The sequence below is a fragment of the Pteropus vampyrus genome, unplaced genomic scaffold, assembly GCF_000151845.1.
Source record: "Pteropus vampyrus isolate Shadow unplaced genomic scaffold, Pvam_2.0 Scaffold129, whole genome shotgun sequence".
Classification (NCBI taxonomy): Eukaryota; Metazoa; Chordata; class Mammalia; order Chiroptera; family Pteropodidae; genus Pteropus; species Pteropus vampyrus.
The window spans coordinates 5,047,226-5,065,370 of NW_011888910.1; the positions used below are offsets into that span (position 1 = coordinate 5,047,226).

At 38.5% G+C, this 18,145-nt stretch overlaps 1 protein-coding gene across 4 annotated transcripts in view; it reads right to left on the reverse strand.

Annotated features, from left to right (window-relative positions):
- The window catches only part of RIPK1 (receptor interacting serine/threonine kinase 1), a 32,892-nt gene extending 14,970 nt beyond the window's left edge, over positions 1-17,922 (reverse strand). The window contains exons 1-7 of one of the 4 annotated variants that reach the window (XM_023534643.1): positions 17,419-17,922; positions 12,359-12,433; positions 9,866-10,090; positions 8,907-9,063; positions 6,081-6,218; positions 4,544-4,772; positions 2,578-2,727 (exon numbers count right to left, since the gene is read on the reverse strand). In XM_023534643.1, the coding sequence (XP_023390411.1) occupies positions 2,578-2,727; positions 4,544-4,772; positions 6,081-6,218; positions 8,907-9,063; positions 9,866-10,017 (826 nt within the window). In that variant the 5' untranslated portion in view covers positions 10,018-10,090; positions 12,359-12,433; positions 17,419-17,922. Of the gene's footprint in view, positions 1-2,577; positions 2,728-4,543; positions 4,773-6,080; positions 6,219-8,906; positions 9,064-9,865; positions 10,091-12,358; positions 12,434-16,630; positions 17,222-17,418 lie in introns of those variants that run through there. The other 3 variants (XM_011367063.2, XM_011367064.2, XM_023534644.1) reach the window with 3 other exon arrangements.
- Positions 17,923-18,145: the final 223 nt, after the last annotated feature.

The following is an 18,145-nucleotide window of genomic DNA, read 5'->3' on the forward strand; positions in this document are numbered from 1 at the left end:
AAAAATGAAAAACAAAAAGAATTTAAAAAAACAAAATAGAAAAATAAACAAAAAAACAAAATAAAATGGCAGACATGAGCCCTAATATATCAATAATTGCATTAAATATAAATGATCTAAAAAACACTTATAAAAAGATAAAAGATTGGCAGAATAGATTAAAATAAATGACTCAGCTACATGCTGTTACAAGAAACTCACATCACATATAATGGTTATAGGCAGTTTAAAATAAAAATGAGGAAAGATATGTCATGTAGACATTAATAAAAGGAAAGCAGGGTGGCCATATTAAGATCCAATAAAGTAGACTTCAGAGAAAAGAGGATTACTGGAGACAGAAAAGGACATTTATGTAATGATAAAAGGATCAATCCATCAAAAACTAGCAATCCTAAATGTATATGTACCAAACAATAGAGATTCAAAATATATAAAGCTAAAGAAGATAGAACTAAAAGCAGAAATAAATTCACAATTAGAGTTGGAGACTTGAACACCTCTCTCTCAACAATTGAAAAAACACAGAAAAACCAGTGAAGATTTAGAACTCAACAACATTATCAATAGGATGTAAACAAGATTTATAAAATACTCTACCACAATAACAGCAGAATACCCATTCCTTTCAAGTGCCCACAGAACATATACCAAGATAGACAATATCCTAGGCCATAAAATAAACCTCAACAAATTTGAAAAAACCGATACTTACAGAATGTTTTTCAACTACAGTGAAATCAAGCCAGAAATCAATAACAAAGATAACAGGAAAACCTTCAAGCTCTTGGAAACTAAACAACACATTTCTAAATAATAGATCAAAGAGAAAGGCTCGAGGAAAATAAAAATTGCACTGAAGTAAATAAAAATACAACATATCAAAATTTGTAGGATGCAACTAAAGTAATGCTGAAAAGGAAATGGATGGTATTAAACATACACATTAGAAAAGAGAAAAGGTCTCAAGTACAAATCAGTAATCTAAGTTCTCATTTCAAGAACCTAGGAAAAAAAAGAGCAAAATAAACAAAAAGCAAATAGAAGAAAGGAAATAATAAAGATAAGATCAATGAAATAGAAAACACAGAAACAACAGTGAAAATCAAAGCTGGTTCTTTGAAAAGATCAGTAAAATTGATAACCCTCAAAGAAGACAGACAAAGAAAAACAGAAGAAACAAATTACCAACATCAGGAATGAAATAGGGACTATCGCTACAAACCCAGCAGATATCTAAAGGATATGGGATACTACAAACAACTTTACACATATAAATTTAACAACTTATATGAAATAGACCATCTCCTCCAAACATACAAAGTACCACAACTACTCTGCTATAAAATAGGTCAGCTGAATGGCCCTGTAACTATTAAATAAATTGACTTCATAATTTGAAAACTCCCAAGAAAGAAATCTCCAGGCGCAGATGGTTTCTACCAAACTTTTAAATAATTAACATCAATTATACACATTCTCTGCCAGAAACAGAAGAGGAGGAAATACTTTTCAATTTATTTTATGAAGCCAATATTGACTCTGACATCAAAACCTAACAAGATCATTCAAAAAGTGGAAAGCTATAGACCAATATCCTCATGAATATACATGCCAAAAGTCTTAAAATATTGCCAAGGGGATTTCAATAAAATAGACTTTAAAACAATAGCTATAACAAGAGACAGAAGACCTAGTAATTCCACTTCTGGGCATTTATCCGAAAAAATCCAAAACACTACTTCGCAGGGACATGTGAGTCAATATGTTCATTGCAGCATAATTTACAACAGCCAAGATATGGAGGCAACCTCAGTGTCCATCAGTAGATGAGCAGATAAAGAAGAAGTGGTATAGATATACAGTGGAATCTTACTTAGCCATAAAGAAAAGACTTAAATCTTGCCATCTGCAATAACATGGATGGACCTAAAGGATACTGTGCTGAGTGGAGTAAGTCAGACAGGGAAAGACAAATGCCATATGATTTCACTTATATGTGGAAGCTAAAAAACAAGGTAAACAAATAAACAAAACAGAAACAAACTTATAAACGCAGAGAACATTCTGATAGTTGCCAGAAGAGAGGAATGTTGAGGGGTGGGTGAAAAAGGGGAAGGGATTAATAAATACAAATTAGGAGTTACAAAATAGTCAAATAGTCATGATGATGTAAAGTACAGCATAAGGAATAGTCAATAACATTGTAATAACTAAGTATGGTATCGGATGGGTATTAGATTTATCAGGGTGATCACTCTGTAAGTTATATGAATGTCTAATCACTATGTGGTACACCTGAAACTAATATAATATTGTATGCCAACTGTAATTGAAAAATAAAAAAAATTATTTAAAAAAATTAATTATGAAAAATAACAAAGAGGGTGTTATGTGCCTTCATGGTTTGGGGAGAGATGGCATCTTTTCATTGAACTAAATAACTGAAATCTAGAATATGAGTTTGAAGTCACAAGTAGAACTCAGTTTTCTGAAGACTCAAAGCAACTTCCTGACAACCTCTCACTAAGAAAATCACCACATAGGTGATTGTGCAGTCATAAAAGATGCCCTTACCAGCAAATGTTGGCCGAACTTCTGGATTCGCTTCCCAGCATTGCTTCATGATATTGATAATCTCCTTTGGACAGTTCTCAATGATGTCTTCCACATCTGGCCTGTTCCCAGATTTAATGCACATTATCAACTGCTGCTCACAGATAGCATCTATAAAGCAAAGAGGAGCTTAAGTTGAGGCTTTCTTTCAGGTCCTGCTCCTCTCAGGCAGGGAGATAACAGAACTTGGACAATGCCATTAATCTCTCTTTGCCTAGGGTCCACTTTTAGTATAGATACCTGATCTGATAGGCACAGAATAGCCCTGTGGCAAGGAGCTGACATAGTCCATTGCAGTAATAATCAAACAGAATTTTAATTTCTGTATTTGAAAGACAGAATTCACAAGAAAGCTGCCTCCTGGTAGAATGGAATATTAATGAGTAACTTAAAATAGAGTGATAATTGCCATTCAAGAAATAAGTACAAGGGATTCTCTTAACACGATCTTTACTAGAAGGTCAGAGAATGCTTTGAGTTCAGAAAAATAAGCGGGAGTTATCCAGGTAAAGAATGGGAAGGGGGACTCAGAGGTGAAGATTCTGGGCTAGGGAAATAGGATATAAATAGATTGGGAGTTCCAGAAATCATAACGTATCCCAGAAATTGTGAGTAGTTCGGTATAAAAGCATATTAACAAAGGAAAGAGAAGTAAGAAATAAAGGCATAGAAAGAAGCAAAAGCCAAATTAGAAAGAGCCATTATTCCATAATGAGGAATTTAAACTTTATACTTAAGCTTAAGGCCACAGGGAGCCTTGGGACAATTTTAAGCAGATGAATGAAATGGTCATATTTCCTTTTGGGACAACCAGTTGGCTGAAATGCGAATGGAAGCCATCTTTTTTGGGCTGGCCAGTTGGGCTGCAGTGTGAATGAAGGTGGATGTGTATGAGGAGATTGTAGCAGAAATATAAAGTGTTTGAACTAAATAGAGTATAGTGGTAATAAAGAGAAGTAGATGGATTTAAGATGTAAATTGAATTATATATATACTTTGAATTTATAGGTTTTGATGACTGATTGGATGTGGGAAATGAGGGACAAGGTTGAGTCTGGGATGACCAAGGCTCAACCTGGGATGGTCAAGCAACTCAGTAGATAGATGGTAATGCCATCTGCTGAACATAAGAAAAGAAACAAGCCTGTGTGGGCTACAGGGAGAGCATGCAGAAGATGAATTTGTTTAGAGGGATGTTGCTTTAGGGTTCCTCTGGTTACATGTAATGAATCTAAGACAACTGGATATCCAGGCCAGGGCTAGAGATAAGAGATTTGAGAGGCATGGGCAAAGAGATGATCATTAAACCATGGGAGTGAGAGTAATAATCATGAAAACAAGAATAGATAGGAAAATGTCCTTTAGTGTAGGCACTTAACAAACTGAAAAATGACACTTTATGTATCTGTTCTCCTGCACAAACCATGTCTTTCTCATCTTTATATTCTCAATTCTAATTAAAGTACTCATGTAAGTATGAAATGACTTAATTCTTGAATTAGTGAATGGATGAATATATGAAGCATATGACTTGCAGTACGAAAGGGTAAGTCCTCATAAGCTTCAAGTAAGTTTTCCCATCCAGGAAGAATCTGGCAATTTTATAGCACCTCCTAAGCTTAGATGCATTATCAAGGCTCCTATTTGTCTTGTGATCCCTGATTCCTAAACTAAGATTACTCATTCAGTCAACAAAAATTTATTGAGCACCTACTATGTTCCTGGCAGTATGTATACAGATACTCAGCAAATAGCACTGAATAAACCAGGTGTGGTCCCAGTCCTTGTAGAGCTTACAGTCTAGGGGGTAAGACAGACATTAAATGAACAAACAATTATAAGCATTAACTGACTTCAAAAAAGGCCATTATTTCATTTAGCAAGTTTGTATTAAAACTGAAATCCCACTCCTTTATAAATGTCTTACTTTCATATGGCTCCTTATGTGCAAATATTGCCCAAAGTACTATGGCAAAGCTGTACACATCTGACTTCTCCGAGGGCCTTGCATTGATGTCATTCAGGTGCTCAGGGGCCATGTAATATAGGGTGCCACCATTTTTTTTTGAAGAACTATTCACTTTCCTCTGTTTGTTATCTTCCTCTTTAGTCAGCTTACTCCATGTTTTAAAGGAAGCAACACCAAGATCAGCTATCTGCAAGAGATCAAACCAATGAGAATGTTCTTGCTATAAGCAAATCAGATTTGTCTTTAAATTTCGGGCTTATCCAACAGATGTAAGATACAGTGAATTTTCCAGAAATGGTTGCACTGGATAGGTTTAAAACAGTAATGTCTAGACAGACTCATAGAAACTTTGTGTTTCCTCAGCTATCTGGAAAATCACCCCAAAGAAATGTCATGTGAAATTCTGGTATCTCAATTGTTATACAATTAAAAAAAAGCGGGGGAGGAGGGAATTTGCTAGGAGGATTGTAAAGGGAGGGAGGAAGCAAAATAGAAGACATTTCTGACATGAACAACAACAAAACATATTTGTTCTAATTCCTCACTCTGCGTGTTTTTCAATTATTCCTGGAGCTAGGAAAAAAAAGTATTTTCTTCTCAGTAGACCTGTGTAGCAGACAGTGACGAAGTACTGCACCTTCTGTTTCTCCTAATGGTGTCCAGAAGACCATGGATGCAAGTTCCCAAGGATTCCAAAGATACACTGATAAGGACTGTATTGCTACTTGTTTTGAGGTGATAGCCTGAACCTAAGAGAAGATGGGATGGGAAGGTGGAGAAAAACAGACAAAAAAGCAGAGAAAAAATACCAAAGGCAGAACAAAACAAACAGTGAAGTGAGAGGGCAAAATGACAGAACAATACAGTTAAGGAGAAATCAAAAATGACAGTTTCACTTCTGCCTCCTTGAATCCGAGCATTTGAGATGAATTTTGGTATGCAATTGTGTAAAAACCACAGATTCTAACCCAGAACATAAGAGAATATAATATAAAGAAGAAACCTTCCTTTAAAGACAGAAATAAAAATCCGTCTAAGACTAGAACGAAAGTGTCGGAAGAAGAATCTTCTAGCAGAGAGGGATGCCTGCGAAAGCAGTTCCTGGTCCCTCCCCCAGGCCACTTCCCTTTTCAGATTCTTTTTCTTGGATTCCTGCTGCCAGAGCCAATTAGCTGTGATGATCTTTCTGGTTAAACCTTGCTCTTGAGTGAACAACAAAATCTGTTTTCATTGTTCCTTTATTACTTTGGAAAGAGAGTTTTCAGAAGAAAACATAAAAAATGCAGATGAAAGTAACTAAATACATAAAAAATATAAACTCCATCAAGTGTATCTTCCTTTTGAATCCTTGGTAGAGCCTTCCAGTACTACCATTACCAGTTATAAGTTGAGCTAGGTCCTCCTTTAGAGTCTACCATGTACAAAAATAGATTTACAGTGTAGAATTAAACTAAAAATACCCCAAACTTCAAGAAGATTTTAGGTTACGGTTTACCTTAATATGAAAGTCATCATCAACGAGGATATTTTCAGGCTTTAGATCCTTGTGTATTACATTTTTTCCATGTAAATAGCGCATTCCTTCAATGGTCTCCATAATTATCCTTCCTTTTACAGAGAGGGGGATACTGCTCTAAAACAAGTAATATTAAGTCTATAAAATGGAAAAGTAATTAAACAGGCCAAAACAACTGTTTCATTCAAGAGTAGCAGGTCTGCACCTGAGGTATAGTTACCAGGTTGCTTTCTATCTTGCTCTGCAAGTTTGCTGACATTGTAAAACAAGCCCTTGTTTGAAGAAAGAGTTCATCCCAGGTGCTAAGGGTATTAATAGTGTGTTTCCACAGTGTAAAAATAAAACTTCCATGACAATATTGTAATATATAAAAATATCGTACAGTTAAGCAACATGAAGACAAACCTTAATTATTATTATTTAGGACATATGCATACTACCTAGGATGGTGCCTGTTTGGTGAATGAATGGAAAAATAAATACACCAAAAAAAATATTCTCTATGGTATACTAATATGATGTTCTACTCTATATTAAATATGTGGAAAATTTCATGGAAATATGTGTATGAAAAAATATTACGAGAAAAAAAATACAAGAGAATGTGCTCACACTGATTACAAACATGTAAAGATTAAGCTATAAGATAACATAATGCTATTAATCCTGAAATGAATTTTATATCTATTTTGTGATTTGTTATCAGGTACTTCAAGTCTTTGTAGAGTCTCAGGTCACTCTCACAATTGTATTCTAGTTATAGGAACATCTATGTTAATGTAGACAATTCCAGTTTCTATTTATATTAGTTGAACCTTAGATTTGCTTAACACTTAAAAACATAAATTCTCACTCTGTATGAGTACACACACGGGTGTGTAGTCCCTAGTTAACAAACAGGCTGTTACCTAAAAATTTATGGTTGCTGGTAAAAAGGGAAAAAAAATTTCAATTATGAAAGTTAGATTCCCAAGTCATCCCCCCAAAGTATTTAACTCATAATATAGCTGAACTACAGTATTCATAGTCTGATCATTACTACACAAAAAATTGCCAGAGATTTTCCCTTCTTCTATGGTATATCTTTGGACTTGGGAAAAAAATTCTGAGCAAGCAGATACCTTTCTCAAACCTCTGTCTGCTTCATTACACCGTACACTACACCGTACACTATGTCCTTCTGACTTTCTTCTTGAGCCCCAATTAGTGCACCTTATCTTTGCCTGATCCCCAGAATGCCTCTGGTACCAAATGATTTATCTCCCAATCAAACTGATCTTATCTAGTTTTGTGGAGAATAGCAATCTGATCAAATGAGAATACAATGCATACCAGTGATTTATCTTTTCTCTTTCCCACAGGTATTTGTGACAGATGTCTGTGACTTAAAATAATTGGCATAACTGTAGCAGTTGTGGGGTCAGGGGACAAGAGATGGGAAAAGGGGGAATATATGCCATAAAGACAGTCATATCTCACCACTCTCACGGGCAATCTATGGTTTGGCCAAACCCAGCTATTTGCAGTTTCCCAAATTTGGTGTACTTTCGTTTACACATGCCATTCTCTCTGCCTGGAACACCTGTTCTCTAATTCTCTGCTTCAAAACTTCTACTTGTCCTTGGCTCAAGCATCTTTCTTCCGGAATCCCTCCCTATCTACCCCTTGCTGGGGTGTATGCCTCTCCTCTGTGTTCTCATAACACATGATGAGGCTGTCTATCAAAAATTGTACACTACACTGTTCTCTTACCTATCTGTTCCCTTTTATTTGTCCGTGTATTTGCTACTGCTTCCTGAACAACTAGCACAAGACCTTTCTCTTAAAAGGCATATAAACTTTTAAAAATGCTTAGAGTTATTTGGTCAATTTTTATTTTCCTGTTTTAAGTTGTACTCATCCAGTATCACTGCTGCTAATGTCCTATATTTAAGCTATAAGTTTCTTAAATGGTATCAAAGTACAATCGTTAATATTCTGTCTTCTCATAAAGCAGAGATCCCCAAGCCCCCAGCTGTGGACTGGTACTGGTCTGTGGCCTGTTAGGAACTGAGCTACACAGCAAGAAGAGCGAGAGAAGCTTCATCTGTATTTGCAGCTGCTCGCTAGCACTAGTATCACCACCTCAGCTCCACCTCAGATCATCAGGCATTAGATTCTCATAGAAGCACTGGTCTCTGGTGCCAAAAAAGGTTGAAGACCACTGCTTTATATATATATCCTTTAATCAATCAATCAATCTTTAATTGTTATCCATTATGCATATACTCCACATCAAACCATGTGCTTCATGAGGACAGGGCTATCTTTGAACTATGGATCTTAGAGTGGCTGACAAAACAGACAAGAACAACTGTCTGCAGGGATTGGGGGAGCGGGGGGCAAGAAAGCCCAATTTGTAAATTGCTAGATATTTTAGATTTTCTGAAGTCAATCCCTTGTTAAATCTGCCTTGACTTTTCCTCCCCAGTGCATGGTCTTGCCCTCCTCTAAATCCCTACAGACAGTTGTTCGTTTTCCTTTTGTCAGCCACTCTAAGATCCACAATTCAGAGGTAGGTCCTGTCTTCATGAAACACATGGTCTGATGTGGGGTATATGCATAATGGATAACAATTAAATATTGACTGATTGATTGATTAAAGGGTGTATACTATAAAGGACTGTATGAGAAGACAGATTATTAACTGCAATTTGATACCATTTACACCAACAAAGCTACAAAAGGACAAGCAGCAATAACCACAACAGACAAGCAGTACCCAAGTCACTGTGCCTGTACCATGAATGGCAAAGCCCTCTCTACCTCAGTTTTCAGCACATGCATCAGGTTGCCCTTTTCCATATACTCCATAACGAGAGAGTAGTTTCCTTCTTCTATGATGATACCCAGGAGCTTCACCACCCGCTGATGTCTCAGCTTGTGCATCATCTTGCCTTCCTCAAGGAGGGACTCATTGTACCTGTGGGAGCGAAAGGTGCTGTTAAGATGGGGCTAACTTTTCCTTTTGTGGCCCCGCCCCCCCGAAACACAGTATACACCTTAAATGAATCCCATTGCAAGTGCATTTATCACTGCCTGTTCATGTACTGATCTCTGCTAGGCACAGACTACAAGCTTTAGAAGGCAGAGTAGTTTCTTATTCATCTTTCTATCCCTCCTTCCCAGTGACTGGCAGTGAGTGCTCAAGAAATGTTAAATTGATGAACAAATGAACAAACGATAAATGAATAGCAGCAATGAAACACAGTCTGAAAAAAGGACTGTGCTGGAGCGTGTAATAAAAAATGCAGCTTCTCTCATAACCAAGAAGAGGGAGAAGTGAAACAACTCCACCGATTGTTTCAAAGAGAGGGTTTCTGGAACTGCTAATAAAACTTTTTTTCTTTTCCATGTTTAGAGCTAGTCCTTACCAAAAATGTGAAGCAAGTAAATAAGTCTGTCTTCACTGATCCCTCCCTTTTCTTTTTATTGCCTTCTTCACACCCTTAATTTCCTTCTCTTTCTCTATTTCCTTCCTTCCATTTATCTTCCATTATTCACTAGCTGTAAAGTTTTCACTAATCAGCCTCAGAATCCTTATCAGCAATACAGGGATAATAACAACTTTGCAGGGATGAAGCTTGTGTGCCAAATTCATGCATGGTCTGTCTCATTCTAAAGCCTGTGCCACTGTTATCCACTGCCTGCTCCTGCATCTGTGCAATAACTGCTTCCTACCACCAGCCCGTATTTTGGTTTACCCGCCCCTGCTCCCAACTCACTCAGTGCGCTTGGGTCCTGTGTACACCTTTTTCAGTATTACGAGTCCATGGGATCTGTGTAAACACAAAGACACCTTTCCGAAGCCCCCGCTGTCCAGATGCTCCTTCTCCAGGAAGTCACTAGATTTCATCTTAATGTCTTCCAAAGACATGTCTGCTTTCCTTCCAAATGCTCAAAATGCTCAAAAGCACACCACCTATAAGTTTCCCCTTCAGAGCTGTGCCCTGTAAAGAAAACAAGAGTATATCTCAGTGCAAAGAAAGTCATTATCCAAAAAATTTACATAAAGATCCACCGCATGCTTGGTGTGCCTTTATTTTTTGGTAGACTTATGGTGTCTATAACGAACTTTTTTATATTTCTAAGAATCACAGAAGATCACGATTTATATTCCTTAGACTTTCACTTCTAGCAACATGGAGGACTAGAAAATTTTGAAAAACCCTTCTGCTATAAAGGACATATATTTGTTAGGTAACATAATAAAAACATCCATTCCAATGCACAGCTGGGCTCAGTGCAAAGGAAAAGAACTTCAGGCACTGAAAACAAAAAGAGCACTGGCCTTGGGGCTGTAGCCTGTATGGTAGCTGCTATGGACTAAATGTTTGAGTTTACCCCAATTCATATGTTGAAGTCTTATCCCCAGTGAGATAGTATTAAGAAGTGAAGCTTTTGGAAACTAATTAGGTCATAAAGGTGGAGGCCTCTTGAATGACATTAGTGTCCTTATAAAAGACACAAGAGAGTTTTCTTTCTCTCCACCACATGAAGATACAATGAGAGGACGGCCATTTGCAAACCAGGAAGTAAGCCCTCACCACTGACTGGATCTGCAGGCACCTTGATCATGGACTTCTCAGCCTCCAGAACTGTGAGAAGTAAATGTCCACTGCTTAAGCCACCCAGTCTGTGGTAATTTATTATAGCAGCTGAACTAGGACAGTGGCCCTCTGGGGCACTACTAACTTGGCCATCCAGAGGTCAGGTTTTAAAGCGTAGACAGGAACAGGAGAGAAGGTCAAGGAATGCAAGAAAAGAGGGTTGAAACAAAGATTCCCTCCTTAACATGGTGCTCCTCAATGTGCTACCCTACCCTTCAATGAAAAGATAATTAGAAAAAAAGCAGTTCACTAGCAAAAGAACTTGTTTGTCTTAGGCTGGGAATGGAGTATTAAAAAAATGTCTTCATGTGAATTCATAACCTTGGGCCTATCATCAAATAGATTTGAGCTTTGAATTTATACTACTCTTTAAATTTATACGCCAGGATCCCCCAAATTAAGGACTTTTGTATGGAAAGTGGTCATAGACTGATGGTAACCCTGGATTATAAGGCTAAAACACCCTTAAGCCAGGCCAGACAGGATTCCCAGAAATAAAGCCTCACTTAACATAAGCTCCCTTTCCAAAATTATAAAACACAAAAGAAAAAGTTCATCATGGGCCAGAACCAGTAGATAAAACAAACAGCAGTACTAGGCACGAAAGAACTTTAGGTAATTAAACTACTGAATAGCCTTAGAAAATAAAAAGCTTTAAAGTAATTATGAACAAAAGAAGGAATCTGAGGAATCTAAAAAGAACAATGCACTATCTAAAAAGAATAGGAAGATGTGAAAAGGATGAGTTTGGAGAATTTGTATATCAGTGCTATGAAATATATAATGTACACAATCTCAGGACAGGACTTTGCTTCATTCTTCTTCTTTTCTGCTATTTATTTACATTCATTCATTTTCCCAAACTGAAATGAAGACTAAAAATTCATGGGGGACCACAATGGGATACTACTACATACCCGCCAGAATATCTGAAATTAAAAATGCTGACACCACCAAATACTGGTGAAGATATGAAGCAACCAGAATTCTCATACACTGTTGGTAGAAGTATAAAATTGCACAACCACTTTGGGAAAAGGTCTGGCAGTTTCTTATAAAACTGAACATACACCTATACTATGACGTAGCAACTGCAATCCCAAGAGAAATGAAAACTTATGTCCTCCAAGATTTGTACAATGTTCATAGCAGCTTTATTTGTAATAGTCCCCAAACTAGAAACAGTTATTCATCAATAGAATGGGTAAAAAAAGAAAAAACAAAAACCCAAAGAGCTGGCATATTCATATAATGGAATACTACCCAGATATAAAAAGAAATGAACTACTAATACATGCAACAATGTGAATCACAAAAACAATATGCAGAGTAAAAGAAACCCTATACGAAAGTATACCATATAATTCCATTTATATTAATAGAACAAACTAATCTGTATTGGAAAAAGAACACAGGTTGCCCAGGTACAGAGTGAGGACTGAGTGGGATGAAGCATAAGGGAGCTTTCTGGGGTGATGGTAATGTTCTAGCATCTTAGTAGGGGGTAGGGTTTACAAAGGCACAAGCATTTGTCAATACTTTACAAATGTACTCTTAAGAATTACAGGTAAATTTTACATCGAAAGAACAATCTGTAAACATACTGACCTCTAGTTAGTGGTGTGCATGCTGAAAGATCTAGGGAGAAGTATACTGATGTCTCTGATTTACTTGGCAGACAGACTGGTGGATAGAGAGAGGGATAAGTGATGGAGAGTTATATGATAAAGCAAGCAGAGTAAAATGATATAGATGGTGGATAGAGTTCCCTGTAAAAACTTTTTAACTTTGCACTTTGAAATTTTTCATAATAAAATGGTAGGAGACAGAGAATTAAAAAAAAAATAAAAGTACCTGGAGGGGTTTTTGAAAATGCCTAAGCTCACGGTAGTCTTGTACAGTGACCTGCTGCAGTTGGGCTCGGATAACCAACCTCCTATATCTTGTACAAAGGCTGTGGGTGGGCCCTGCCACCCAGACCACGGACCACGTGCACATATTGGAATAGGAGAGGACACTATGGACCATCTTCCTATAACATGAGATACTGCCAAATGAGAGGAAGTATCTTCAGGAAAGTAGCACATCTGTGGGGCAGAGGGGGTCAGGGCTGTCCAGATAAAGGACATGAAGACTGAGGGAATAAAAGGGTGGGGCAGGCATTGAAGGTGAGGTAGTTAGTGGAAGCCATAATGATAGCAGAAAGCGCACAGGTCTTTCTCTTATATGAAATCTAGCCCTGTAATTTATTAGCCCTGTGACTTGGGTAGCTTACAGCCCCAATTTTCTCATTTGCGAAAGGAAACAATGACTGTCTCAGGACCAGTAAGGATTACATTAAAAAAAAAATATGTGAAAACACATTTGTTTCCTGCTTTATAGCTCTGGCTATGGTTGGCCCAGCTGTTCACATTCATCATTTATCCTGTTTTACTAGGCTTTGAGAATGCCAATGTGCAGCTGGGATCACCCTGCTCAGTTCTCTACCGACCAATCCTTGTGAGAATGGGGAGATGGAGGGTGTAAGAGATAAAACATGTTTTAGCATTTGTTTTAGGTCTCCTTTTCCATTTCCTATAGATCCTCTGGAGCATACAGAACCCATCTTGTGAGGGTAATTTATCCCACTCTCCTCCTGTAACTGTTTTAGGATATATTCTGCCAGCTAGATGCTGCTCATCCTTCAGTTCTCAGCCAAATGTCATATTCTCAGGGAAGCCATCCTAAGTCTTCCCGTTAGACATTTTCATGGCATCCTGTGTTTCTCCCTTGCGACAGTTAAAACAGCTGTAATTTGATAATTATTTCTAATTAGGCTCACAGAAGGTAGGAAACTGTCTGGCATACTGTCTTCAGGACAAAACCTGAAACATAGCAGTTGATCATTAAATAGACAATTATTTTTCAAAAAGAACTATTTAATTGTCCAAAAATAAAGGACACAGTTCAATGAATTATAGCACATTCATAAAATGAAATATCATATGGCCACTCAAAATTGTAGTCTGTAAGTTAGATATACATAAAGATATATAACCAGGAAAAAAAAAAAAGACATAGGGAAAGGTACCAAAATGTTAGTAAGGATTATATCCAGATGGCAGGGTGATTTTTCACTTTCTTCTTTACACTTTTATTACATTTTATAAATTTTCTACAATGAATATAAATTATATTTATAATAAAATTTATTTTTTAAAGAGAATAATTCCTTCACTCAATAGTTCTTTATTCTGGGGAATCAAATCAGAGATGCTGATAAAGGTTATGTACATACAAGGATGTTCCCAGTAACATTACAAAGGACAAAAAGCTTATAAACAATTTATACACACACAGGAAAGAATAAGTTATGTCCTACTCATACTCTGAAATACATCTAGCATTTTTCAAAAATGATGTTGTATATGAATGTTTAATAACACTTAAAAAATACAAAGAAACAGAAAGAATTATAACCATGCCCTGAAATATGCCTGAGTATAAAATTTCAGTTTTATGAGTGCTATTTGGTATCTCTGCTTCAACCCAGGTCTTGCCTTCTCAAATTTGCCAAGACCAACTAGGATTTGCAGTGCCTCCTGCAGGCATGATGGATTGCAGGTGAAGACCTCCAGGGGGGTCGGCTGCACTTTATGAGGTTGGTTCCTGATCCAAGTTAATTCTCCTTACAGTCTGGCAGTTTGCTGGTTTAGTCTGGCCTCACCTAATCTTATGCATCTTTAATGCAGTTCCCAGTGATTTCTGTTCTTACTGTTTTTCTCCTTTTGTTCCCATGAACGATTCAATTTTATAAGCACTAAATATCTTAGGAAGGCCTTGTGAGTGGTTTAGATATCCAAAAATCACAGAAACACTGAATGCAGGCAAGCAGAACACAACATTACAAAGCCATGTTACAGAGTAATCAATGAAAGCACACTGACCTGTTATATCATGTTATGATAACTAATTTATAACAAGATAAATGGATATTAACTCAGGGACTCAGAGAAGCAAATTTTTTCCACTAAAATTGATAGAAAATTCCAAGAAACTTCACAAATTACCTATAAGGCAGGATGAGTCTATGTATCAAAATATTCATATCTATATTCAATTATGTTTGTCAAGTATACCTCAATAAAACTAAGGAAAAATATAAATAAATAATAAAAAGTAATTAATACCTCCCAACAGGCAGAATTATATTAACAGTCAGAATAGTGCTTACTATAGGTGGGAGACAGGAGGCACAGGGGGTTTCAGGAGTGATAGCAATGTTCTATTCCTTAATCCGGGTAATGTTCACTTTGTGATACTATGTAGAGTGTTGTGATACTTTGTGCACTTTTCTGTGTATGTTATACTTCAATAAAAATATTTTTTTACATTTTTTATATTAATTTTCAGTGGTAGAGGACTATTTTTTCAATTAAGTGATGACCATACATAATGACTCTGACAGAAAATGTTGGTTGCCTACCTATTATTGGCCCCCTTTTTTCCATGCTAATAGGACTTCAATTTTACTCAAGATACACTGTGGACTTTTCTAAAGTTCTTTGATTATATATCTTGATGCTGTGCCCAGATAAATAAGAGAGCTAAGCAAGGAAGAGCCAATTGATGAGCAAGAGACAAGACTGAAACAGTTTAACCAAGCAATATCATGTACATTAGCACACTATATCCCTGTGAAGTTTTATTCTCATCATTCCAATTTACAAATAAAGAGACTAAAATTTAGAGTTAAATGATTCATCCAAAGTGGCAGATTCTGGAACTGAAACTGTCTCTTCACTCAGACTTCTATCAATTCACTAAAACATGCTACTTTGTCTAGATAGCGAAAATAATCTGTCTTTGTTAAAATCAGATGCAAAGACCTAATCTTACAGTCTTGCTCACCTATACTAAATAAGTATGCTACATCAGAACCAGGGGAATGGATAGGCTAAAATTTAAAAACATAAAAATATATGGTTCAAAATCAATATTCTACAGGTTAATACAATCATTTTGCCAGAGTATAATATCCAACCAAAGCATGGGAAGCTATTTTTTTCAAATTCCCAGGTTATATTGGTGGTATTAACATGTTATGGATTAATAAGCACCAAATAATAGTTTGCCATTTTGGAAGTTGCTATTTTAGAATTTTTTTAATTCTCATTAACATTCACAATCTCAGAAGCAGAACATATTTCTAGTGTGCAATACAGCACAGAGAAAAATGAAAATTAATCATTACTGTTTTTATCAGTAATAACAATGATGATACGCCCCACATTTTATTTTAAACAAGCTTAATCTTCACTTTTTCGGTTTAGAAGAGCTGCAGTTTTCCACATTTCTAATGGACCACAATTTCCTCCTTACAATTTTTTTTTTTTTTTAAGCCTACAGTATCAGGTATTCCTAGGTGGTCTCCCATCCATGTACTAACCATGCTCCACCCTACTTAGCTTCCGAGATCAGAAGAGATGGGAGGGGCGGGCCTTGAGGGTGGCATGGCCCTAGACTTCTCCTTACTCTTCCACTAACCTGATAGTTAAAAATGCAAATCAAGTACTAAATCATTCCACATCCCAAAGTTCACTCCAAGCCTTGATTTCTTCAAGTGTATATCAAGGAAGAATTAATATTGGTCTAAAGACCGAAAGGCTTCTGCAAAATTGCTTATAACATATTAAAACAGCCTTAGGCTTTGTCCAAGATAAACAAGAGCTCTGCGGAAGAAACAAACCATTAGCAAGACACAAAGAAATAAATGAACCCCCTCTTCCACCCACCCACACGCCTTGTGGGTTTCTGTCAAATTTTTACAAGAATGTAGCCAAGCCTCTTTAAAACCCTGAACAGATTCGGTAGTGCTGCATAAAAGCAAATGCCACTGACCATGGAAGAGGCCTTCTAGGGTTATGACATTCGTCCCTTTTGTCAATGTGGCTGTTGACTCTTTTCCATTTGCCAGCTCACATCTAAGATTATGGCACAAACGCTTTCGATTGTTTGCAATCTGCTGCGGCGGGCAAGTGCAACAGCAAAAGGTCCTTTCAAAGGGTTGATAAGAAGTCCCGGTTAAAGACATTGACTAATCTTTATTATGGCAAGAGCACACACCACCGTATCTTAATAATGCAATGAAAACCCATCGGTCCTACCAAAATAACAAAGAAAACAAAAACGAAGGGCTTGTTCCAGCGTCACACCGTTGTCGTGACCCTAGGGCAGGTCTCCGCCCGGGTACGGATTTACACCTAAACCTCCGGCGAGTAAGGCTTCTGAGCCTTTGACAGCAATTCCGCACCCGACTTCCGGGAACTTTGGCGGACGTTTCTATGCCTGGGTAACATTTCCTCTTTTCTTTTGTCCTCCCAACTCGCTTTAAAACGAATTAAAGCCGGGATCCTTTGGCTGACAGATCTCCGGGATTTGCAAACTGAATACATGGCCCCGCTTGCCGCGCAGCAGGTGCTCCCCTCGTCCTAGCGGCGGGAGTAGGGACTATCCCGTCCACCGTCCGACTTCCGGGATCATCGCGGACCCCGCCTATCGCCCAACCAGCCCACTCTCCGCCCGACTTCAGGAAAGCCCGCCCACCGCCGCACGCCAGACCAGGAAGCCCTTCCCCTGCCTAGAAGCGGAGTCTAGCAAACCCGGTCACCGCCTCCACGAAGACGCACCCGAGTTATTTACTTTCGTTTTCGCGGCAAACTTCCCGAGGCCGAGGTGCTGGAAGCAGCAGCGATGAGACAGTCAGGAAGTACTCCGACTTAGCAGCAGCCTCACTGGGGCGCCCTGGGGGAGGGCGCCCGAGCTTGACGCGGGGGAGCGGGGTGTCCGGAGACAAAGCTCGTAGTGCTCGGGGAGACCGGGCCGCGGAGCGGCCGCCCAGCGCTCACCGCGCCTGGCTCCGTGGGCCCCGCCGTGCTGCGCGCGTCTAGCTACGTGGCCTGGGCTTCCTCGCCCCGCTGGAACAGCGCGGTCGGCACCTGGAGGTGGGGGCCGGCTGGGACCGCTGCGCTTCAGGAGGTCAGGTCCGGTGTCCGCGCCGTCTGCGCGTCGAGTGAGTGAGCCCGGGCGGGTGGCGGGGCGTGGACTCTTCGCTCCTGCTCCGCCCCGTGCTCCTGCGGAGGAGGAAGACAGGGGAGAGCGCCCGCCCTGAGGCCCGCGGGGCCCTGTACCCCGAGATGTGTCAGCCAAAGGATCCCGGCTTTACTCTGTTTTAAAGCGAGTTGGGAAGACAAAAAAAAAAAAGGAAATGTTACCTAGTTCCAGAAACCTCCGCCAAGGGATGGGAGGGCGGGGCGGAGACAGCATCGGGTAGGTTTCCTGGGGGATTCTGAGTTTAGCGGGTTAAGCAGCGCTAAAACCACAGGCAAATTTCCATTCTCTTATTTCTTATCACCT